General features: G+C 44.2%; 1 protein-coding gene across 4 annotated transcripts; it reads right to left on the reverse strand.

Moving 5' to 3' along the window:
• Window positions 1–3753: 3753 nt before the first annotated feature.
• LHX9 (LIM homeobox 9) lies at window positions 3754–25059 on the reverse strand. Of its 4 annotated transcripts, XM_086694722.1 has the most exons (7): window positions 24779–25059; window positions 24463–24528; window positions 18981–19099; window positions 16823–17025; window positions 15272–15627; window positions 9016–9218; window positions 5190–7704 (listed from the first exon to the last, which is right to left on the reverse strand). In XM_086694722.1, exons 2-7 carry the CDS (start codon window positions 24488–24490, stop codon window positions 7447–7449), a joined length of 1167 nt encoding a protein of 388 aa, XP_086550848.1. In that variant the 5' UTR covers window positions 24491–24528; window positions 24779–25059; the 3' UTR covers window positions 5190–7446. The 4 variants fall into 4 exon arrangements, with proteins under 4 accessions (XP_086550850.1, XP_086550848.1, XP_086550849.1 ...); XM_086694723.1 differs by lacking the exons at window positions 24463–24528; window positions 24779–25059 and adding an exon at window positions 19422–19682; XM_086694724.1 differs by lacking the exons at window positions 5190–7704; window positions 24463–24528; window positions 24779–25059 and adding an exon at window positions 3754–4733 and having other exon boundaries at window positions 18981–19682.

Here is a 25059-nt window from a genome sequence, read left to right on the forward strand (position 1 = left end):
TTAAACTATTCATTCCAATGAAATTTGTCCTCCTTTTTTTGTTGTTGTTATGGTTGTTTATGTTGATATATAAACATTAACCAAAACTTTGTTGAACAGAAAGTTCAAAAAAGCAACATAATTGTAGTAAAAAACAAAGTTGTGGCCAAGCTCTCTGAAGACAGTAACCTACATAGAACCTAGAAAGATTCCTGATTTAGCAGGGACACTTCTGAAAACATAGCTCTATGTTAGGTTAACAAAGAGTAGGTCTATTACAGTATCTCCAACTAAAGGAAAATTGCCACTATTTTTCTTTTTTGTTTTGCTTTTAGTTAAAAATTGGTTTACAAAGATGAGCCTTCTTTCTTTAAAAATATATATCTTTTCATGAGTGTTAGAAAGAAAGTCTACAACACACACACAGATACACACACACACACACACACACACACACACACACGCTGCCTGGTGATGCTTCAGAAGGAAACTGAATAAAGAACTATATTAGAACCCTTGGAAATATAAAGATCTCATTTAAAAAGGCAGAAGGAGACCGCATATCTCTGCTGAAATAATAAAGTAACTATGTAAGTGTATTTAAAAAATAAACCGTCTCAATTTACATCATAGAAAAATACCATCATTTAATTATTTACATCATAACATTTTGGAGGTTTTTATAGCTCTTTAAAATTCCTGTGGAGCATCTAGGTCAATCTGGTAGGACGCTACAAATATTATATTTAAAATAATTCTCCACTATATTTTTCTTCTGAAAAACCACTCTTGAATTCAAACAGCTCCAGCTGCTTGAAATGGTGAAATACCTTTGTGCTTTTCAAAAATCACATCTCATAAAGGGCATTTATTCTATAGAATTAAAGTTTACTGAATAATAAATATAACTTTAAATGATGCAAGCTGTCAAAACCCTTGAATGTCAAAGTTAAAGCCGATAGCCCTGCATGAGTTTTGCTACTTTGGAAAAGGAAAAGAAGCAGAATAAGTAAAGGCAACTTCACCTTTGAATTTCTTCATCTTTATATATTTGTCACAAATAACAATTTAAATATCCTTTGAGGTTAATATTTTCTGGTTGAGTGGGAAAGTACAGAAAAAAATTAATATATTCATGCATAATATGAGACAACAGAGACTGGAGCGTCTTATTTGTAGCAAATTTTATTTTCAAATAACCATAAAAGGTATTCAGTTACTCTTCAGATTAATTTATAAGATCATGCAAGATGTAAACAAGAAGTTCCAAAGGAAAAAATTGTTCCTGACAATTCTAATATGTGAAGAAAAAGTACACAGAAATGCACACCAGGAACTTTTGACATATGGCTAATACCTGGATCTTTATTCTCGCCCGCTTTTTGTCATTTCAGCACAAGATAAATGTAGTGCAAAGAAGCAAAAATTAGTAATCCAAGGAAAGAAAAACTTGCTAATGTGATGCATGATAAGGGAGCATTTACTATATTAATATTCACAAAGAAATGTTGGAAGTGGGAAGTGATGTTAGATTAAAAAAATATCTATTTTGCAGCACAGATGAAAAACAAGTTTGTTATGGTGATTATATTGCTACTCACATCATATTCATAGACTTTTCCTTGAATCCCATGCACAGTTCTGATTTTTTGGGGGGGGGGGGTTGGAAACAGGTAAAATAAAATGAAAATCTTCCCAGAGGGCATTAAAAATAAGATATTAACTTAGAATTTATGTTGCAAGTAAGGTAAATGGTCATTTTATTCTGATAAAATGTTGGAAGGGCAGAGTAAGTATTATAAAAATATTTCAGAATCAATGGCATATCACAAAGAAAATAACTTCCTGTTTTCACTTTGGCTGTAATGCAAAGGACTGTGGCTTTACCTTAGACGGTTTTTATTTATTTGAGTATTCAGAGTTGGTTCTCAATTGCTAAGAGTATGAAATATTTGAAAGGCCAATCCAGAGTTTATCTATGTATGGTTTCAAAGAAACTACAACGTCATTTCACTAATTTGGACTAAGTGATAGTATCCTTATTTAATCCTTGTGTCTAGAGACCATAAAACATAAAAAGTATTGAATCACCTCGAGAGTACACAAACTCTCTACAAGTAAAGATAGCTTTGTTTAACACACAGTTGAAAATTAAAACTCCATACCAAGTTAGGGATTTATATTTATCTTTTACAACAATGGTATCATCTTTAGTATTCTCCTTAAGAGCCTAGAATGACACGACTCCACATTTCCATTCCAGAACTTCCCACTTCCAACGCTTTTCTCCATGATGCCCTTTGCAAGCACTCGAGCAACACAAAATGAGATGCTATGTAAATGTGGTTTATAAAATGCTTTGACTTCAAAGAAAGGTTACTGGAAAAGAGTGTGCTGTGGGTTCTACAGGGGTTTTGTTAAATAAAGCTATCTGTTTTTTAGGTGATGAAAAATCACCTTAAAAGTCTTAAAAGTGTTTGGGTCCTTTATTGTGGAGTTTTATCCTTATTTGAGGTATGAAAAACCTACTCGCTCTCTAAGTCAGCATTAAGATGGCTACTCACCCAAGGGGACAGATGCTAACTCTCTGTAAAGCTTTTTTTGCCCGAGATCAATTTGCCAGAAGTTAGACTAACCCAGGCATCCGGGAGGTAGAAACTATGAAAATTTAGTACCTTGCTCCCTTCTGAGAAGTCTACATCCCTCTCTTCCATGCCCAAGAATGAGTGTGTGGTTTGCCCAGACTCAAAAACTGCCATACATCATGGGAAAGCATGGCAGACCTTCCAACTCTACATCACATGCTTTTTTTTTTTTTTTTCCCCTCTTCCCACTCACATAATTAGTGCTCCTTTCTTTTACTTTTTCAAAATGTGCCTGTTTCAAATTTGTATTATTTTTTTCAGATGTCTAATTGCAGTTACGTTCTTTCCCTCTTTGGTCTCCTCCCGCATTTCACATACCAGACAAATATTTAAAGGTCTGTAAAACCAGGCGAGGCTCCAAGATATTTCTAACTGAAACTGCCATAGGTGACAGCACAGGGAAAGAAAGCAAAGTTGTAGGACGAGGATTTGAATAAACGGGGTGCAAACGTATTGGAAAATCTATTTAAGTTGCTATAGCCATGGATGAGGTTTCAATGAGGCATAAACATTCAAGTTCCTGACAAAACCAACATGTTTCATGATCAGTCAAAATAGTCTACTTGTCATGATGCATTGCATTTTTTTTTATTTTTTTAATTAGTAAGTTGCTCTCTCTTTTCATTTTTTTTTCCTTTTTCAGTATTCAGGAAGTGAAAGCATTTAAGAAAACATTCAAAGTTCTGAGAATACATGTAAGTGAAATATTTAATGTCTGTCATTCATAAAAGTTACATCATTTACATAGGGTTCATTTGTATATAATAAAAATTTCATCATAATGAAAACTTTTCTGGAAAGTTATATGTTAATTTGTTTAACATATGCTTTGGATATACAGCTAAATAGGAATCGTTAAAAAATTCTTTCTTCAAATATTCCCTTTAACAATTAAAAAAACCTCACTCCTAAATATTTGTTTTTCTTTCCACTTGCTCCTTTGTTTGTAATATCATATGTAATTTGAACTATGCAAAGATTGGATCTTTCCATAGTTCAGAATATATTTGTATACTTCAATAAATTTGCTCATTGCATAGCAAACATGTAAACTTACACAGGATCTATAAATTTTACCCTAATAATCTAAAAACGTTGCTGAAATTTTACATGATAGTTTAGTCTAAGGTTTAGTTTTTGTTGTAATTTGTGTTTTCTCTGTGGGTTTTTTTTTTTTTTTTGGTAATTTTTAATACATGGGCCAATTGAATACAACAAATAAAAAGTCATGAAAAGTTAAAAACCAAGTAAGTCATTTTATCCTAGGCTACCAGAATTTAACCTCATTATATTGTTTGGATTTTTTTTTTTTTTTTACTAAGTATAACAAGTTGGAAATGTATTGTGCTGCCTCTTAAGACAGTGTTCAAAAGTAATTTCAACAGTGTGTATTTAACATAAAGTTAACTATGTTCGCATCAAATAAAATGTTTATTAATGAAAGCTATTTATCATACAAGAAACAGCAAAGATAAGTCATCATACAGAGATGTACACTAGGAGTGACAGATGTAAAAGTGCATGCAGAGATTTCTGTTTAAAAAGGAAGTAATAAACAATAATACTAAAATTACTGGGTTTTGATTCCTATACTCTCAAGTGAGTGATAGCTTTTCTTTGAATTTACAATTGGAAAATGCCATCAACAGATAGGACTAATACACATTAGCAAGCAGGTGAAATGAATGTTTTTGGACTTTATTTTACAACTACTGTGCTTGACAAATGTGTGGGATTTTTTAGCAATAATAATTTTCTTCAAATATGGGGTGGGCATATTACTGCCAGGTTGCTCTGGTTTATACACGGCTTAACTAATTTTGTTTTAAACCACATAACTTTAAGCCTCCATTTGTGTTAGACACCATAAAGAACAGAATTTTTGTTAACATTCAGTAAATGACATTTAAGTCTCTCTCTGTCTCTCTCTCTCTCTTTTTTTTTTTTTTTTGGCTCAATAGATTTTAAAATGTATGATTATCATAACCTAATATTGTCTTTGTCTTCACTGCAGTGGATTTCCGATCAAACTTTTCCCCTTCTTTTAATACTTTAGGGAATTTTCAAACGTCGGGATGTTTGGCTGTAATGCCCCAAGATTTGTTCTCCCTGAAAAAAATCATAGTGACAATTTATTAACTACAGAGCAACTTGGCTTTTAGGGGTCTGCAATTTCTATTTTGATTTACAAATATCCATTTGTGCTCAATAGACCTAACATTAAATCTTAATCATAGCTAAGTTTCTTTTCATGCAATTACTTTGTCTGCTAATTATCATTTTTTTTTAATTCTAAAAATTGGGCGGAGTCAAATCGGTGGGGCATTACTTTTATTATAAGAAAATATATTAAAAGGTAATTCGAGGTTGAATTACATTGCATATGCAATGGTGTGTACATTTAAAATGAATCAGAAGTTTGGAAATCTGAAAACTATTTGTATGTTTGAATATTTAAAAATTGTTTGTATTCCCACTTTAATAGCTTTTACATATAGATATTGGAAACACACTAGTACAGTTAAACCTTAAATTGATGGGAAATAAAACTCCTTAGATTCAAAATGGTTTATTCACACAAATTTAATAGGATATATCACAATTGTTTGGTCCATAAATATTTAGGGGAAATAGTTTCTATACAATGCATTTATCAATAAACAAAGAAACATGGACAATTTTGCTAGACCACTTACTGTACTATAAACACGAAGCTCAATATATAAGATTATTGAATTTATCAACTATATTTGAAAGAGTGCACAACTGCTTTCTATGACATGTCTGTCCCCTCTAACAGGATACACCATAAAAAGAGTTTCAGAAATAAGAGGTAAAACAGTACAAAACTAGTGAGGTGTCAAAAGGGCTTAAAACAGTTAATTTAACAAACAACACATATATCCTGATTTTTCACAAACTTACTTCCAAGTTATATCATAAGGCACGTAGGAGAACTGAGTTATAATTAGTCTACTTAATAAAGTAGATCTATAGTACCATACATTGTTCTGTCAAAGAACAAAATTTATAAGTATCAATATTTTACCTGTAAAAGTGTATTAATAAGATCTCAGCCTTACCAAGGTTGTTTGGTCTGGTTAGTGGTAAATGCCCAAAATGTAATAGAAATATGAAAAGTCAAGATTTAAGCTCCATATAAGATGATAACCACACTTGCTAAATATATAATGGCAATCACACCTTTCTTCTGTTACAGTGTTAACTTATCTTCCATCATCTTTTTTTTAAAAAATAAGCTACTTTCTGTGCTAATTTTCTAAAGACCCTGAGCAAAAGTTACAATAATGCACTTTAATGTGGGCAGTGAACTGTCAATATGTAACCACACATTTATACAGCCAGAAGGACACCTTTAAAATCTATTAAATAGCCACTTCGACCACCAAAGGAGATTTAAGGGGTCCAAAAAGTGGAGAATATGTGCAAAGTTATTCTTAACAATCCACTAAAGCAAGACATATATCTTGACTTCTTTTTTATTTTTTTTAGGAAATCCACAATCTAATTGGTATTTAACTACAACAGAAGCGTATAGATGAACATTCACCACTGCCCAGACCATTAAGATTTTAGCTTAAATTAAAAGAAAAATAATGCTACTGTAAACTAGGAAATATATTCAGATCAGCATCCACGAGGCTTCTGAGTTTATCTACTTTAAGACTAATAACTTTAAATCTGTAATGCCAGAAAAGTTTTTTTTTTTTTCTGACAAATATATCAGCCTATGCCAAAGTAAAATAAAGCAAAACAAACCAAAGAATTCTCATTGTCGATATTAGTCTACTAAGGTTTTCTTTTTTAACATAATTCATATAGAATGCCAGATACAATATCATGGTACAGCTGAAGCCAATTAATAGAGCTATTAATTAAATTATACTGATTTTTTTAACTTCTTAAAAAATTATATTTTGCTTATTTCCATTTTCCCTAGGAAAAAAATTAATTTAGAAAGAATGGTTTTAGAACTATCATTTTTAGCTTTAGGTTAAAAGTATAGAATTTCAAGCTCTATATGGAATTTTCATAGATACACAGGGAGTGAAAATATTTTTCAAATGTTGAAAAGCAAATAACTAACAAGTGTTCCTGGGATGTACACCCCTAAAAAGAAGGAAAAGTCACATCGCTAGAACAGATTTCTCACCTAATTAATCTTTAATATTTAGAGCTGCTATAGTCAATGCTTTTTGTTTAATCATATTCCTCATTCGTAAGATGAAAGAATAATCAAAACATTTTTTCACTTTTAAAATAAAAAAAAAACAATGTGAAGTTTTCAAAATTCCATAAGTATACATACAATCGCAAGATTTAAAAAATAACTTTAATTATCTGATTCTTTATTAACCTAATCATTTAATTGGGAATATGATTATTTGCCCATTATCATACCACTTTTTTTTTTCTTCGAGATTCTGGAAATAAGTAACATACAATTTTAAGAGGCACTTATTAGAATAATTCAAAAACTCTCCTTACCAACTGAAAGCTCTAATTAATTTTTTTAAAAAAATCCAAATACACATTGTAGACAAAAACAAAACAAAAAAAACAAAACAAAACCAAAACAACAACAAAAAAAACACTTCGTAAAGGAGACAATTCTGTAAACTCATTTGCCAAGTGGCTGCAGATGCTACACACCAAGCTGTTGCTTTTATTTCCCAAATATCTTGTGGGTTAGAAAAAAAAAAATCTTGTAAATAATAAAATAATAATAATTAGAATAATAATAATAAAAAGAAGAGGAAGAATGAAAAAACAAAAACAAAAACAAAAACAAAAACCAATGTTAGAAAAGGTTCGTTAAGGTAGTTTGTGAGGGGCTTCCGGATTCGTGGCTGTCCATGTTAGAGGTCACGGATGTCACTACAGTGATAGTGGGATTGGTCAGGTCTGTTAAAGTGGTCGCTGTGCCGGGTGGAGTGAGAGCGCCGCTGTCTGCTGAGGGCGGGGCCGGAAGCGACGTGCCATCAGCTTTATCAACACCCCCATTCTCCTGCCGCAAAAGGTTCCTTCTGAATTTGGCTCGTGCGTTTTGGAACCAAACCTGCAAACCAATCCCAATTGATTTCTTTACCGATGTTTATTTTAGACTTCTTTTGTTTCTCTCTCTCTCTTTGTCTTTCCTTTTTGTTTCTTTTTTTTTTTTTCTTGCTTGCTTGCTTTTTTCTTTTTTCTTTTTCTTTTTTTGAGAGTATGTTTTCTTTTTAAATATAATTGTTTTTATTTTTCTTGGGAGAGAAGGGCTGGGGTTTGTTTTGTTTTTGTTTTTGTTGTTTTTGGTTTTTGGCTTTTTTTTTTTTTAAACAGAGTATTTCAAGTAATACTATGGGTACTCCCTCTCAACTGTATATATCCCCCCAGCACTAACAAGTGCCACTTGGGACAACTGATGCTTAAGTGGAGATACCATAGACATGAAGGCACAGAGATACAAGGGGGAAAGTATATCCTGATTCCTTAAGCGTTTGTTATCTTTTGAGAATGAGGAAAGGCAGGGTCATTGAAAGTTTCACAAAGTAAGAAGGACTCCTATGAAATGAACGTCACTGAAACAGATTTCAGGCTGTTCTTGAGTCTGACATGTGATAACTATTCTCCACATAGGAAAAACCCAGGGCCACAGACCCCAAGCAGCCAGAAACTGGTCGGTGGAATTTTAAGTGCCTGCTCTTCGTCACTGAGAAGTAGAAGAAGATCACAGGTGACCCACAGCAACCCACTATAATTTCATGAGTTGTATACTCTTACCCTTACAAGTTTAGAAAAACAATTGGACAGCAGGTCTAACTCTCAGTATTTAGTTTTGCTCTACAGTTTGTTAAAATGGGAAAATTCTTGCTACACTTGGTTGCTGAGACACATTAACCATGGCTGTGGCTTTTCCGGAGTTGAAAAAATGAAAAAAAAAAAAAGGGGGTCGATCTGAATTTGGAAGGTCATGGCATGTGAGTGAGGCTGCCAAGAGTTTGCTGAAGTAAAACAGCACCAGCGGGTCCCCCTCAAGTCTGTGCACTGAGCCTAACGTGAATGGAAATCTCTAAAGCCACAACTTGTACAAATAACATCACCCACATTAGCAGAGCAGTGAGGTGAGCTGTGCTGGCTTGGGTGGCCCCATCTCTCCATCGATAGGAAGGAAGAATGTGGCTGCATTTCAGAAGATCCTGGGTCTCTCTTTGGGCACCCTCCCGGAAGCCCCTGCAAAATTTCCGCACACCCTCTGGGGAGATAACTAAGGTAAACTAATGAGAAGCAGTACAGGAAATATCTGTATTGCTCTACACAGGGAAGAGAACTGTTTTTACTGGCAAGGGTAAGGGAGATTTATACACAGCCAATGATGGAGGTTTCTTACCTGCAAAACTCTTTTGGTGAGGCCTGTTTTCTGAGCAAGCTGCTTGAGGTCCTTGGCATCCGGGTTGTGGTTGATGGCAAAGTAGGATTTCATGGTCCGGAGCTGGTGGTGCTTGAAGGAGGTGCGCATGCGCTTGGTCTTCTGTGAGGGTGGGTAAGGCTGCTGATCCCGGTCCAAGTGGTCTGCCTCGTTCTCGTTACAACCTGTTGCGGGATCATCGAACAAACAAACAACTGCTCAGTGGGAAGTCCCGCACTTGCTGCAACGGTAGCGGTAGCGGGCTGTGCGATGCTAGGAAAATAACGGTGGGAAAGGCTGTCGACCCAATTATAAGCTGTATCGAGACAAGACAGAGGTTAATTACCAAAGTCAGCCAAAGCAGCCTCTTCACGTGGCCACAACCAAAGTTTATGTAATGGAAAAATGTTAGATGAATCCTCTCTTTTGTATAATGGTTGCTGGAAAGCTCGAGAAGATGAAGTCGCAAGTGTGAAAGAAACATCCCAGGAGTAAAAAGGATAGACTCTAATACGTTTATGCACAACCGCACCCTGCCCTACAGCGCACACAACAGTTTTTAGAGACTCCACACTTTGTCTGTGTTTGTGAAATGAGACATACTCTCTGAAGGCACTGCTCTTTGTCATGAGGGATATGCAAACCATTTCATCTCTCTCCAATCTGAGAGTTTCTGAGAACCCACCAACTAAGGAAGAGTCTAAGTCAGTTCCAATTTTTAGCTTGTTCTGATGTTCCTCGAGTCTTCTCAATCAGGAAAAAGGTGGAAAGTAGCTGGAGAAGGGGGAGAGTTTTACAAAATTAGAATTTGTAGATTTCTTATGTAATCCTAAGAATATTATTTTTGAGGGTTTTTAGCTATAGCTGCTTAATATAGGGCAGTGCCAGGAAGAAAACAGTTCTCCCTTGGAGTTATTTTAATAAATATTTCTGAAAGAGAATGAGCCCAGACTTCTCTTCACTCAGTTCATGCCTGGAGCACTCCCCACAGCTCACAGTTCAGAGACACTGCTGGTGCTTATTTCTCAGCTCAGATCTTGGCCCTCTTTGCTGTGGATGTTTGTGAGTGGGATTTGAGCTGTGCCCCTGGCTGGTCTGGCAGAAAGAGGGTGACATCTCTCTCCCTGCAGAGCTCTGCTCAGCACTGAGGGTAAAACGACCCAGACTTTGAAACCAGCCGGAGAGTCATTATCCCCAGGATGTAAAGCTGCACATTTAAAAGGTCATTTCCAATAACCTCCTGGCTCTGGGTAGGAAATATGACTACAAAATGAAAAATGTTTTGCTAAATATTTACTGATTCGACCAACTTCTCAACTTAAAGGGCATGGCGACTTTTTTTCTTTAAACCCTTACTTCAGGTATTTATACGATGTATTTTCAGATCTGATCATCCTACATTTTAGCACATTATAATAGAATATCTAAAATATTTACTGATTCGACCACCTTCTCAACTTAAAGGGCATGGCGATTTTTTTTCTTTAAACCCTTACTTCAGGTATTTATACGATGTATTTTCAGATCTGATCATCCTACATTTTAGCACATTATAATAGAATATCTAAAATTAACCTGATCATGTTACTTGGTGGCATGCTACTTTACTGAAGAAAGTAAAACATTTCTTAATATTAGCTCTTCTGCTTGATAAAATATTATTTGCCTGCTTTGCTCTGGTTAGAATTATGTTCTGAAACTTTCTGGTAAACCAGCATAATCAGCAGAAACAGTAGTTTGGGCCATCAACCAAGAGGTCAGGCACATCACAAAATCCATTTAACAAGAAATTTGCTCTATTGTAAGAAGACATTACATTAGGCATGAATTAATGTTTCCTTTGTTTAAATTTCCATAAGATACACAAGTAGGAGGGCACATCTGGCAAAAGAGCAGATGAGTTCATTGAGAGAAAGATTATATATACTATTCACCTTTGGGTCCCCTGAGTCAAGCACAGGGCCAGGACTCAAAAGCATTCCACCAAGATTTTGAATCTTTGTTCATCAATAAAATCAAGTGACTATTAATGCAAAGCCAAGTCAACTCGAATGGAATCCAAGTTGGCCATATACATACAAATGTTGACCATATCCTTCTTTTAAACTGCCCAGAAAAGTAACATACCCTCAGAGGTAAGAGAAAGAATATACGCTACATTTTATCCTATTTTAGCCCAGTGGGGGATATGTTGGGTTCAAATATTCTACAGAATTGCACTTTCATATCCTCAAATGGATGAAACAGCCTCTTAAGACCTACTATAAAACTATATTTATCTCTAGTAAACTGAGCTATATTTCACAACCAGATTATAAATGTACCCACCACAAAATGGTCAAAGAGCTACACCTGGCTTTGGGGCTTCTTCAAATAAGATTTCATTCTTACCGTATGTGAGTAACATTTAACTTTTCCTGAACACATCAGATTGAATATTACACTTAGAGGACTTAACTAAGTGCTTAACTAATGCCCTTAGCCACTGCCCCAACTCAAGGTATTATTTCTTAGAGATGAATGTGATTCCTAACCTCACTATGTACTCATTAGTCTTTAAAATGAAGTTTATGAAAAATAATCATAGAACAGTTTGATTAAACTGCTTTTCTAAATATGCATTCTACATTCATTATTGCTGATTAAAAATTCAGCAGATAACGTTAGTTCATTAAACACAATTATGGGACTTGTTTCCACACAGTATACGGTTCAGTGTGTAAGAAGATTGTTCGCTCTTTATTAAACAGATATTACTGAATGCTTTTCCTGTGACGGTGTTATCATATTACTCAACTGAAAAGAGCAATCTACTTCTTCCACACGGTAACTCAGTGCATTATCCTAAATTGTTTGTGTTTAACTAGAGATGCATTATATAAACTTGCAAGTGATTGTGTTTCCCCAGGGTCTACTTCAGAAGTATACTTGTTTCCCCCCACCCCCTGAATTATGAGATGGAATGACAACTCTCTTAAAACTACTTTAAACGTCCACCTATAAGTACACATCTGACACATTATAAAGTCAGTGAGAAGATCTAAATATTTTCTTTTCCAGTCACTGATGAAATAATGGTCACCTGTACTAAAGTGAGTTTCTGTTCCGAAGGTATGTAACCTTCTGAGAACTAACTGATCCCTGGGAGACCACTAGGGGTCAGTGCCAGGCTAATTTCACAACTATCAGGAGCTTTAGACTCCAAGAAAACCCAAGGAAAGCAGATTTTAAAAACTGGCAAAAATTTAGTCTCGCCACTGTCTCTAAGTTACCCAAATAGGAGCTGCCTATCCTACACTAAATCTTCACTCCTGGAGGGCTGCCTTTCAATCTAGGATTCCAAATAAACTCTCTATGTCTCTTTCTAAAATATCAGCCTGGGATCTGCACAGGGAGGATTAACTAAATTAGTAATATTCTCGCTAAAAGGCATTTGCCAGATGTCAAACACTAACTGATCTTTGCCACCTTTCACATCTTCTCTGGACGTCTTTGAATCATAAACATATTTAATGTATAGGATTTTTTTAATATATCAATTCATAGATTGCATTTTAGTGTCAACACTACTCTTTCTGAAACTAGTTTACAATTAAGCAGAGATGCAATATAAGACCCAAAGAAAGCAAAAATAATGAGTTAAAACTGTGGGTCCATCTCATTTTCTACCTTTTAACATGTTTTCAATTTGCTGAAGCTTTTCTTTTGCTAGTTTTGTAACAAACTGGCATAGATGGTTAGATGCATAACCTTTTTTTTAAAAAACAGTGGGATTGATTTCTGGTCATGTATCTTTGATCCAGTTTCTCTAGATTATTTATTTCCATCTGATTTTAAAGATGTATGTACTATTCGTTTGTATCTCTAGGAAAAGTCCAGAAAGGATGGGGTGGATACTAATTAAAAGACATCCAGTCTGAGGTCGTGTGATGTTCAAATTCCGGATAGTGAGGCCTCAGCAACCGTCTCCTCCTGCAGTAGCTAAACAGCATCACCTTTCTCGAGAAACCTTGCAGCATTAATATACAAACTAAAGGCCTAAGTGGAAGGAGATTTTCATTCTTTTTTTTTTTTTGAAGATATAAATTTGTATTCTCTAGCTACCACTAAATTTTATTGTCCTTAAAGCTCCCAGCTCTTCCCACTAAAGAATGATCCAAGGCGAAATCAAATTGAGCTAGTTAGATTAAATAAACAAGCGGAAAAAATAGGATTGCTTCCCTGTGGCTAGAAATGTCCACCTTTTTGCACACTTTCTCGGGCGGAGGGATTCCCTCTCTCCCAAGGACTCTCCAGTTATGTGGGTCCCGGCCTCTCGGTCTCTGTCTCTGTCTCTGTCTAATTAGGGCATTAGGGCCTTGGTGAGTGGCTCGAGATTCCGATGTCATCTTCTATTAATAAAGAACAATTAGTGCCCTGCCTGTCCTGCTCCGGGGACCTCGCATCAAAGGAGATGAAATGAGCGCGCTGGGCAAAGTGGCCCCGAACCGAACCCCCGCGGAAGTGCAGCAGGGACGAACGCCAGGCCGCGACCCGCAGCCGGGGGTGGGCAAAACCCGGGGCTGCGCCCGCTGCCCCGCCACAAACCGATCCTGGTGGGGTCTGGAACGAGCCGGCTGGCCTTTTCCCTTGCTCTAGCGACCCTGGCCTGAACCCCCTAGGGACAAATGTCGCTGCGCTGAGCTCCCTGGTCGCTAATCTCCCTGGGACGCCGCGCGCTGCGCTGGCCGGGTCGGGATTCCTTCTCCTCAGTTACAGCAGCCGAGAACCCCAGGAGGCAGCCCAGCGGAAGGCTGGGGGAAGCCGCCCTTCCTGAGAGGCTTCCCCAGGACACTCTGGGCTCCGAGCAGGCCTATCAGTTCCAAATGGTTCACGCTGGCTGTGTGACCGTGGGTAAATCACTTATCCTACTGGATAACTTTGAGCCACAATGGGTCAGACACCATACCAGGCACTGGGGACCGGAAGGCAAAAACCAGCAAGATCTGTGCTCTGGGACGTCCATGCTTTGGCTGGTAACTGGGTGCTCGTGGTAACAGAGTAGGGTTGCCACAATGAGGGTCCCTCGGGTCCCTTCCGGTAGAATGGACTCCCTAGCCTGAGTCTACTGTGGGCTGAGATTCCCAGCCAGGGCTGGGCTGGGCATGGGAAGCCAGTCCTTGGTTTCCCAAGCATTAGCCTGGGGGCTTTCCAGACCCCCCTTTTTTTCCCCAGTGTCTGCAACTCCTAAGAAGAGCTTCCTTCCTGCTTGGAGTTCGACGTGGTCGACAAGGTCCATCCCTATCCTCACCTGGGGGATGCAGAGCAGGGGCAAGCTACCAGCCATGGGAAACGGATGATTGAGAGATATTGGTAAGTGATACATGTCTTCCCAAAGCAAGGGAGAAAGTGTGCTCTCAGGCCTGTTGCCTGCGTTTCGCTTTTAATTAAGACAGAAGGCTGGTGGAGGATAAAAGGGTGGCCTGTCGCACCACCGCGCTGCCTCAGTGGTCCTGACCTGGAGCATCTTTCAGTTTTCCAGGGGCTCTGGAGGTCCTGGTGGTTTATCATACAGGGAATGAGCTGGCTGGATGACTGCCCTGACCTACACAAGGGGCAGGCCAGCTCAGCTGTGGAGGCTGATTCCTACCCCTACAGCTGCTTTTTCACCAAGACCAGGGATTTGGTTTTCCACACTCCTGCCAACTGTGTTCCTGATTAACTCTGGGCTGGTGACCACAGCCTCTGCTCCCTCTAGACAGACTGGAGTTGGGCTCTGAAGATTTTTTTTTTTTGCAGTATATAGGAAAACCTCCTCCAGGATCTATAATTTGGCTTCCACACAGGAATTGCCCTGGGGCTGTTTTGCTCCAACTGGGAGCCAGAAACTAATGGGCTCATTAACTAATGGGCAACAAGGATTTGGCTCTGCCTGTTTGGGGGAAGTCATTGCAGCCTCATGGTTATGAATGTGTTTTTTGCCACAACCTAAATAAAGGTCTCTCTCTCTCTCTCTCTCTCTCTCTCTCTCTCTCTCTCTCTCTCTCTCTTCCCTCTCCTCTCCTTCTGTCTCTCCTCTGTTTCTCTCCTTCTTTCTCCTCCTTCTGAGCGAAAGGGAGGTGTGCTGAGGAAAGGGGAGTGTTAAGCAAAACACTCTTGCCACCAGATCTCGGACGGGAAAGGAGTTCTGTGGAATCCTCCGCTGGGCAGCCAGAGGCCAGGGCTGCTGGAGGGGTGAGGGGAAAGTAGCAGGGCTCACCTGAGTTGTAATTGACGATGTCCACTCCCAGCGCTGGGCTCTTCCGCTTCCGGGGCCGCCCTTTCTGCACGGTGCCAGTGCCGTTGAAGTAAGGCAGGGCCAAGCCGCCGCTCTTGGCCGCCAGCTCGGTGTAGCTCAGCTGCGGTGTATACTCCCCTTGCAAGAGGGTCTCGAAGTGGGCGCGGCAGTACACCAGGCTGTCCTTCATGCCAAAATGGTCGCCCGTGGTCAGGGTCTTGTTGCACGTGGAGCAGGTGAAACAGCTCAGGTGGTAGACTGAGTCTCGGGCGCGCATGACCATCTCGGAGGCGGAGATGCCAAGGTGGCAGCGGGCACATCTCTGCACAGAGAACCTTCTGGAAAAACAAACCCGTCAAGTCAGGGCGCTGGTTGAGGCAAAGACGGGGCCATCTCCCACCCGTGACACCTGGGGTTTGGTCAGCGGTGGCCCAAGACAGGCACGTAGGAGGGTTCTGGGAGAAGAGGACACGGGTCCGTTTGCATTTGGTCATTAATTTTGTTTACTTTTTGACCTGTTCTGGTGAACCAGGACCAAAAAAAAAAAAAAAAAAAAAAAAACACCTTACATTAAAATAAGAAGAATTGGGTAACATCCTCAGTTTCCTTTTCTGTAAAGATTAAAAGGGAAAAAAAAAACACAACAAAAAAGCCAAACAAAACAAAACAAAACCAAAAACCCGCACTTAGCTAACTCGAACACTATGGAAAGAATCTTAAATTTCAACGCCGAGGGAAAGCGTTTCATCCGTTACAAAATATCCTATGAAGGGTGGTATTATTATTATTGTTATTTATGGATGTGTGAGTGTACGTGAAAGCATTCAGACAGACGCCTCCGCAGAGGAAAGCTTATTCTTTTTTAATCACCTCTCTCCTCTGATTGAGAGCAGAGCGAGGTCACTTGCACATAACTGTTCTCTTTCCCACCCCAGAAAAATAACTGGGAAGCATCACAAAAAAACATCCCCCGAGTTTACTCTCCAGGCTGACCAGCATGGTTCTAACTCGCCGTGAATGGAACTCAGAACTGAGTGGCTTAGGTTTCTTTCACCAACGGCGATTATTCCTTTTCATGGTCATTTACGCGGTTTCCCGCCACCCTTGTGAAAACATAACACCCGGATACGGCCGCCTGGACCACCAGTTCATTTCCAAGGTGAGGATCTCGCCCCGTTCGTAGTAAACGGAAAGAGAGGGAGAGAACACCCCGCTTCGGTGTTGGTCGACAGACAGGCGTGCATTCAAGATTCCGAGCTTTCCCCAGATCCCCTCTACCGAGCTGTGCAGTGTCGGGGATGGGTGCTATTCACTGGCAGCTCCAGACCTTGGGGGTTCCTCCCACCCATCCTCACTGCCCTTGGTGGGGGTGGCTCAGCTCGAACCCGTCTGCAGTGGACTTCCCTGGTCTCGGGATTGGTAACAGTACCCCGAAGGGGCGAAAGGGGGCGAACCGAGGAGAGGCTCCCCGGCTCGGGCAGGTGGCTGCGCCAGGTGTACCAGGGCGTAAGAGATCGATAGGGGCGGGAATACCTGTAGTAATCCTCCTTGCAGTAAATGCTACCGTCCTTGGCGAAGCAGGTGAGCTCCGACTCGAGGGCCAGCTTACATTCACAGCACTTCAGGCACCTCAGGTGCCACTGTTTGTCCACAGCCAGCAGGTAGTACCTGTCCGAGATCTTGCCCCCGCAGCCGGCGCAGAGAGCGGGCTTCTCGGGGCTCAGCGGGGGCATGCCCTGCAAGGCAAGCACAACGCACCGCTGAGGAGGACGTGCGGTGGGGACGCACAGCTTCGAGACCCCTCTCCGAAGCTCAAGTCGTTTGCGAAGCACCTCCAGGGGCAGGGGCCACAGTGCAAAGGCAAACGTCGGGGAAAAGTTCCCCGCCGCGACTCACTCCATTTCTGTAGTGTCTGCCTGGACCCGGCGTGCGCATCCTCCTGGGACTATTAACCTAAAGACGCGTCGGCCACCTCGAGCCTCTTTAAAATGCTAGGACCGCACTGAGCAGAGGTTGGGCGCGTGCTCCCCAATTCGCAAGTACAAGCTAAAAATTGTGGGTCTCAACGCACACAAAACTGAACAACGGAATTTTTTACTGGGGAGTGGAGAGGAGATTTGGACGAACACAGACTTTTTTAAGACATTGTATTTCTCTAAATTCCTATGGGCAGAGTTAAGTTAAAAGGAAGGAAGCGATTATTATACCCGTGCTCACAATTTGGTCGACATTGTTTTGATCTGGATAGATTTGGCTGTTCTCTGTTTTTCAGGGATATCGGTCCCCTCCCCAGTAAGGGTATAAAGTGCCTGTTCCCAGGAAGAGTCTATTGTCTGGTCCCCTCTGCACAGTCCCTCTTTCCCCGGCATTAACATACCCAGGAGATCTGTGTCCTGAAAATCTGTTTAGTGGCCAGGTTAAGCTTCCCGCCGGCTGACCCACCGACACGGCCGAGGATGAGGAAACCTCACCTTGACCAGCCCAGCCCCGCCGCGCAATTAGAGTTTGGGTTGCTGCTTTTTGTTTTTAGACAAGATAGTCACAGCAAGGAAAAAGAAAAAGAAGGAGGTAACCGCTGGACATCTCCCTCAAGACTAGCAGGAATGGGTTGGACTTCCCCACAAAACTTTGGCGGGCCTGGAAAAGTAAAGTCCCGTCCTTTACTCAGACCAGCCCCCACCTCCTCCCCGGTACAGAATTCATGTTGCAAATGTGGAAACACCCACGAGCTCGGCTACTTGGTGGAACCCAAAACACCACTGACCCGCTCGGGGCAGAGTACCGGGTTAGTTTGCGCTACAATCCCCGGTGTGTTGCCAAAGGATGTGCACAGCTCTGTTTGGCTGAAATCATTTCCGGAGACTTCTGCAGTTTTCCCCTCCCGGCTCGTAAGTGGGAAAGGGAAGCACATAGACTATTAATTGGTTTTCTTTATTAATCGGACATGACTTTCATTAATATGAATAGCGGTAACAGTGGTCGTTGATTACACCGCTCAAGGGCTCCGAAGCTCTCGCGCTGGGGCTAGGTGCCCGGCTCCTCCGGATTTTTATTAGGTTTCCCCCTGCACGTTCCACCCGCCCGGCCCGGAAGTTGAACGCCGTCCCGCTTCGCTAGAGGGGCCGAGCCGGGCTGCGCGAGACCCCGAAAATCGCCGGCATAGGCAGTGCGGAGCTCCGAGCGTCCCGAGAACTGAAGGTGGCCCAGTTGAGTCCGAGTCCTCTCCAAAGGTCCGGTCACCACACCCAGAGACTAGAGCCACCTGGGCTCCTGCTTGGCCCGGACGCCCCGGCTGCGCGCGCCGTCCGCGCGTTGCCCGCGCCCAGCTCGCCCTCCCGGCCGCCACCCTCGCCGAGGAGGCGCCCGCAGTCCGGGGGTAGCGGAGACCAGAGGTTGGGGCTGCAGAAGAGGACATCCCCATCCTCTCACTCCCGGCCCTCCTGCTCTGCCGGGAACAGCTGCGGCAGAGAGTTGCGAACTCACAGTCTCGGTCGCGGAGACATTTCAAGCCAGAAAGGCGGCCGTTTCTTAGCCCGGCAGGCAGTGGGCGCGGAGAAAACCCACCCGACAGCCGGGAACGGACGTTCCCTGGGACCCTCCATCCTCAACTCGGCCGGCCAGCGATGGAGACCCGGCTTCGCCGAGCGCGCAGAGGCGCCTGCCGCCCGCCGCCGAGGGGGCCCTTCCTTACCGCGTCGCGGCCGTTGAGCTGAGCGCCTTTGGCCAGGCGGGCCTCCGTCTTAGATCTGCGCTCCATCTCCTCCATGATACCTTGGATGTGGCCTCCGGAGATCCCGTGGAAGAGCATGGCTGGGGGACGGAAAGGACACGAGTTGTCTTCTGCTCGGCACCCCACTATTTCCATATACACACGCCCGCGGCTCTCAGCTCATCCGAGTGAAGGAGCAGAAGGGACCGCAGAGAGCTGCGTGTTGGAGGAGCGCAGAGGCGCTCCGGGACAGAGGGCAAGAGGGAGAGAGGGAAGAAGAAAGAGGCAGACGGAGTGGAAATTGGTGTGCTCGGAAAAGAAAAAAAGAAGGGGGGGGGATCCCCAGCGTCTCCCTGAAGGAGATGTGCAGAAAACAAACAAACAGGGGCGGAGGGGAAAGGAGACGAAGAAGGCGAATCTTACTGCTCTGAGAGATCGAATTACTAATGGGAAACAACACTGCAGCGGGGGGAGGAAAACAAAATCTGGCGAAGAAAGAAAATAGTTTCGAACACAAAGAAAGAAAAAGAAGTGCTATTTTCAGCGGTCCCTGGCTGCTTGCAAGTTCCCAGTGCCTGTAGGTTGGGTTGGGGACTGCTCCTGCCGTAGCTGTGTCCAATTTGTTAAGAGACTAAAGCCAGCCCATTTTTGATAATTTAGTAGGAGGAGTTCTCTCCCTGGAGCTGCCACGGATTTTTATTCAGACAACAAAGACCTGTCACACTCCTCTCAACCCCCTGGTGATGGGCAAGCAGGGACAAACATTACAAAGGGGAGGGGGCTGGGGGGGGAGTAGGAGGGGGCATTTACTTCCCCCAACACACACACACACACACACACACACACACACACGCACACACACATGCACACACACACACACATCCTTCCGAGAGTTCCCAGTAATCATGTTTTAAAGGGGAAAAGGAGCCCATATTGCCCCCGCCCTTGTGCAGGAGGCAGAAAGCCCATCTATTTGGTCCAAGTTCAAGATCAGACCCCAGCTCAAGGCACACAGAATGTCAGCTCCAAACTTTGGGTTTCCTCTTTGTGGACTTTTACGGTCCCTAGCTTGCAGGGGCTCCCAAATAAGTAAATGTTAAAGAGAGATTCCTCTCTTCCCATCTTCTTCAACTCACTTTTTAAAAGCAGGTCTCCTCACCTCTCCTAGAGGCCCTCCACCCTACCAGAGCCTGGAGCACCACCACCCCCCCCCCCCAAAGTGAAAAACAGGCTAGGAGAACCTAAGATTCTGGCTATTGGTGGCAAAAAAAGCTTTTCTTTGAAAAATGAATGTAGAGGACGAGGCATGGACTTGTAGTGGGGAGTACTCAACTGAACCATGACGTGGGGTGAGGTGTTCTCTTACCCAATTCAGGTTTGCAGGTAATCTGCTGGGGATCCCAGGGTCCCCCTTGAAACCTGTCGATGCGGGCAGCAAGTGGAGGACCCTGAAGGACTAGGTGCCTGCCCAGTTGCGTGCTGTTCCCACTGCCCTTGTCGGACGGGGACTTGTAAAACTGGATGTGCCGCAATTTTAGGAGGATGTGAAAGGGCTCCTCGTGGTGGAGGAGGGGAAGGTGAGAGCTGACAAGCAGAATTGCAGACCTGCGCCTCACAAGAGGCGGGATTGTTCTGTCTCCCTCTGTTCCCGTTAGCAGTGGCCCCTCCTTGGCCCTATTAAAAAGTGTCCACAATACTCTGATATTGTCGATTCATGCAAGCCACCAGAAGCCCCCTAGGGGCCCGAAGCGCACAGCAGCGGCAGGAACCAGCCCAGCTTTAAGCAGGGAAAGTAGGAAGCTGGGGCTGCTCTCTGCTTCTTTCCTCCCTAGTGCCTGCCTGTTTCCCACCACCCCCATCAGCTTTCCCAGGAATGGCTCACGTCCCGACACATCCTGGATACCTCAGAGGGGTATGCTGGTGGCAGACTTGCTTCCCTCTAGGGAAACTGACTTGGAACAGCGGCCCAATTTGGAAAGATGAAGGGGGACAGGGAGGGAAGGAAAGAGGAGGGAAAGATAAGAAAGAAAGAAAGAAAGAAAGAAAGAAAGAAAGAAAGAAAGAAAGAAAGAAAAGGAAGGAAGGAAGGAAGGAAGAAAGAAAAAGAAAGAAAGAAAAGAAAGAAAGGAAAGAAAGAGAGAAAGAAAGAAAGAAAGAAAGAGATGGGAAGAAATGAGAGAGAGAATGAAAATGAGAGGGAGAGGAAGGAAGGAAGGAAGGAAGGAAGGAAGGAAGGAAGGAAGGAAGGAAGGAAAAAAAGGCAAGCAGGCAAGCAGACAAGAATGGAGGGAGGAAGGGAGCTACTCTCCGCAGCAGTCTGACTTCCTGTCCCAAAGCTTCGCCTTCTGAAGCTGCTGGAGTCACCTCTTCCATGAAACCCAAGACTCCACTGCTTCCCCTTGCTCTTTTCTCAGGGTCAAAAATAATGTTATTTGCAGACTGGACGCTGTTACAGTCCTCCGGGTGCCAGAATACAGCTCATAAAACACAATTTCACACAAAAATGAAGCCAATCAAGTGAACTAAGCTGGAGACCTCCCCCCCCCCCCTACTTTGGCAGCCCTACTGGACAGCAGGGCTGCTATTTACTGTAAGTAATGTAATTAGCCCCTTTGGATGGAAATCAATGAGCTTTTCAAACCCACGTGCACAAATGAAGGGCCCCAAGGAGGGGCTGGGACCAGCAACCCTTTCAGAGACAGCAGGTCCTCTCACAAAGGGGCAGATTGCCTTCCCACAAGTCAACAGCTAAACGGACTCAGATCCCAAGGAGGAGGAGGAGAAGAAGAAAGAGGAGGGGTTTCTGAGAAGAAAGTCGGTTAGTTAACCCAAGGAAGCTCCAAGGAAAAAGTAAATTTGGGACCTCAATCCAGGGACTGACTTTGTCTAGTTTCTGGACTAAACTGCTGCTCTCACCATCACCCCCATCACCGCTCGCCCGCATCACCACCTACCAAATGGGGGTGTTTGGAATTTGGCTTGGCTGTTATTGGATTTTGGTCCGGGTCAGCAAAAACAAAGAACCCAAGAATACCACCCTATTCTTGCAAGAGATGAAACTTTAGAGACTCTATGAAGGGAAAGTTTAACAAACAACTGCAAGAAAAAGCCAGAGTTCGGTGAAGTCTCCAAGGAAGCCAATCACAGAAATGATGTAAACCATCCACACATCCACCCATCCATCCACCCATCCATTCATTCTTCTTTTCCACAAGTATTTGTTAATCATCTATCAGGTACTGGCAGGGCAGACTCCCTTCTACAATAGTCTTTGGGGCTGGATCCCAGCTATGCCTGCTTTTTCTTATAAACTCAGGTTATAAGTTCCTACACCCGGTGGGAGTTGCTACTTCCCATAAAGAAGCCAACTGCCAGGAGTCTTCCTTCGCAGCCAATGTAGGAAGTTTTTAGAAAGCTAGGGGTGGGGCAGGGGGTGCTGCTGGAGTTTGGGAGGTCCTTTTTAATCCTGCAGAAATTACTCCCCATCCACCCAGCTCTGCCTCCTCTCACATTTCCTTGAAGAAGAAGCCCATGGTGGGGGTGGGGGGTGGGGAATGCTCCAAGAACTGGGTGTATCCTTTTTGTCTTGGAGCCCTTGAAAGATACCTAAGAGGGCCCCCCTTACTACCCCTTATTCACAAAAGACAGCAAGCACTTTAAGGAGAGCATCTTTGTAGCTCAGACTTCTTTCACCTACGGTGAGGAGGGACTGGAGCCAGTCGTCCCTCAGAATAGCCCGAGAGTGCTCCATAAAAGTCGGAGTGTTCCCTGGTTCATTTCCTGGGGCTCCGCCTATCTAAATGGGACAGGTGCAGTGGGCTCCCCCCACCTGGGGCCCATAATAGGATGTCAACTCTCCTCTCTGAACTCAAAGCTGTATTTGGAGCAGTGGGGCAGAACCCTGGCCAGGTGCAGCCCTCCTCACAATTGGGCACACGCAGTTCACTCTTTTCAGTGCTCCAGGATCCATCCATCTGGCTACTGTTGCAGCTTTCAGAAGAGCGGGCGGTTGGTCTCTAGCAGGGCAGAGGAGTAGGGACGAAGGGTTCAGGGTCCTGGAATCTCCATGAAAGTGGCAACTTTGTCCCAGACACCTGCCCAGAAAAACTCCTCAGAGAGCAAGAGACAGGAAATAAAGGAAATGCATTGCTTTGCCCTGGGAGCAACCAGAGGGAAAACCCCAGCAGACCCATCTCTTGATAAGATAGGCAACTCAAGTTCTCTTTATAGCTGAACCTTGGAGGCCAAGATCCTGTGCCCTGGGTTTGCCCTTAAAAAGGCAGAGGTCACCTTTCCTCCTGACCCAGTTGAACTGTTTGAGGAGCCCCCTTGGTCTGAAAGGTGCAGCTCTGGAAGCAGTGTCTGGCTTTTGGCACTGTTGAGAACGTCCCAGGGCCCGGGGAAATCAACATCGTCTGGGGTTAGGCACCGCTCACTCAGTGGTGTCACCCTGGCTGCGCTGGGCGGAGGGTCAGCGGATGTTCCCGAGCCACCGGGCCTTTTCTAGTCGGTGCGCATAGGGAATCTCTACGTTCAAACAGGTCCAGACGGGCGCTGCAGCACGGGAGCATCTCTGACTCAGTCCTGCTAGGAGGGCCTCCCTCCAGACAGATGGGAGTGGGCTGAGCGGAGCTGGGCCGGGGGGAGTCCTCCTGCGCCGAGGAGAGACCCAGGGCCGCGCCCCAGCTACGCGCCCTTAGAGCCCCACAGCCCTGCCCCTCTGCGCTCTCTGAACCACGCGCCTCGTCGGCACCCTCAAAGCCACCTGCCCATCGTTCGCTCAGTTCAAATCTCCTTCCTCCGTGGCCCCTGGCTTCTTTTCCGGGCGGGGGGGGGGGGGTGGACGGATGCCACGTCCGAAATCTGAAGCCCTTTTACCTGACATTTGCCGCGCCCCTGGCCCTCAGCCGCCCGAGGAATAAAGGGAGATGTCCCGCACCACGGCCTCTGAGGTCGCGCGCCGGAACTGGTGCGCGGGTTTGCATTGAACAAAAAATGTCCGGGAAGCCAGTTTCCAGTTAAGCTTTACACAGGTGAGCAGCGGTGTCAGCCCTGCCCCCCCCCCCATCCCTTCCGGTGGGGAGACGCCCCCAGCAGCATCGGGGAGGGTCGAGGGCGCATCCCTCTCGCCGCCACGGATAACTCGCGGCTCAGCACCACCGTGACCTCCACGTCCCCCTCTCCATCCTCAAAAAAGTCAAAGACATTTAAAAAAAAAAAAAGGCAAAAGGAGGGAAACGCAGCTTTCAGGAATCTTGGCAAGAGACTGAACGAGACTACATTTTAGAGCCTTCTAAACGTGGTTTAATTTCTAACACACACACACACACACACACACCTCTTTCTTCCACCCAGTGAAGGCGCTCACACGCGTGTGCGCGCACACAACACACACTCACCGATGTGCACAACAGCCCAAGAGAAAGGGCAGAGGACACGAGAAGGAAACTGGTGTATAACTCACCTGCCTCTAGAGTGGTGCCGTTCAGCATTCTTAGAGCCAAAGGAGTTGATCACGCTGTAATGGTGGCTGCATTGGCAGAGAAAAGCCGCGCGTCAGCCGGGCGGTGCGGCCCGGGGCCCCGGGCGCAGTCTACCACCCCGCTGGGATGGTGCGTGGGAACCGCTCCTCCCGCCGAGACCTCGGGCGTCGGGCGGCTACGAGTGAAGCCCGGCCTGCCTCCGCTAGTGCTCGGGACGCTCCTGGGGAGCCCGGCCGTCCGGGCGCACACCCAGGCCGGAGAACTGCTCCTAGGAGACAACCCCCGTGGGGATCTTACCTTGAGGTCCAGACGTTTCCCCCCAAGAACCTGATCCTTGGCGAGGGAGGGCGGGAGGCTGCGGCCAGAGGTGCGGGCTGGTCCCCAGGTCTTGGCAGAGGGTTCCTCTGCTAATCCAAATAAATAACCCGTTGGGTGGAAATCAAGCTCGCTCGCGCTCTCTGTCTGTCTGTCTCTCTCGGAATTGACCCGAATCCCTCACCTCTGACCCGCAGCTCCTTCCACCTGTCTTTTATTTTCAGTTTATGCTTCCAAATCGGGAGGAGGAGGAAGGGGTGGGC

Source organism: Puma concolor, chromosome E4 (assembly GCF_028749965.1).
Source record: "Puma concolor isolate L17-30 chromosome E4, mPumCon1.1.hap2, whole genome shotgun sequence".
Lineage (NCBI taxonomy): Eukaryota > Metazoa > Chordata > Mammalia > Carnivora > Felidae > Puma > Puma concolor.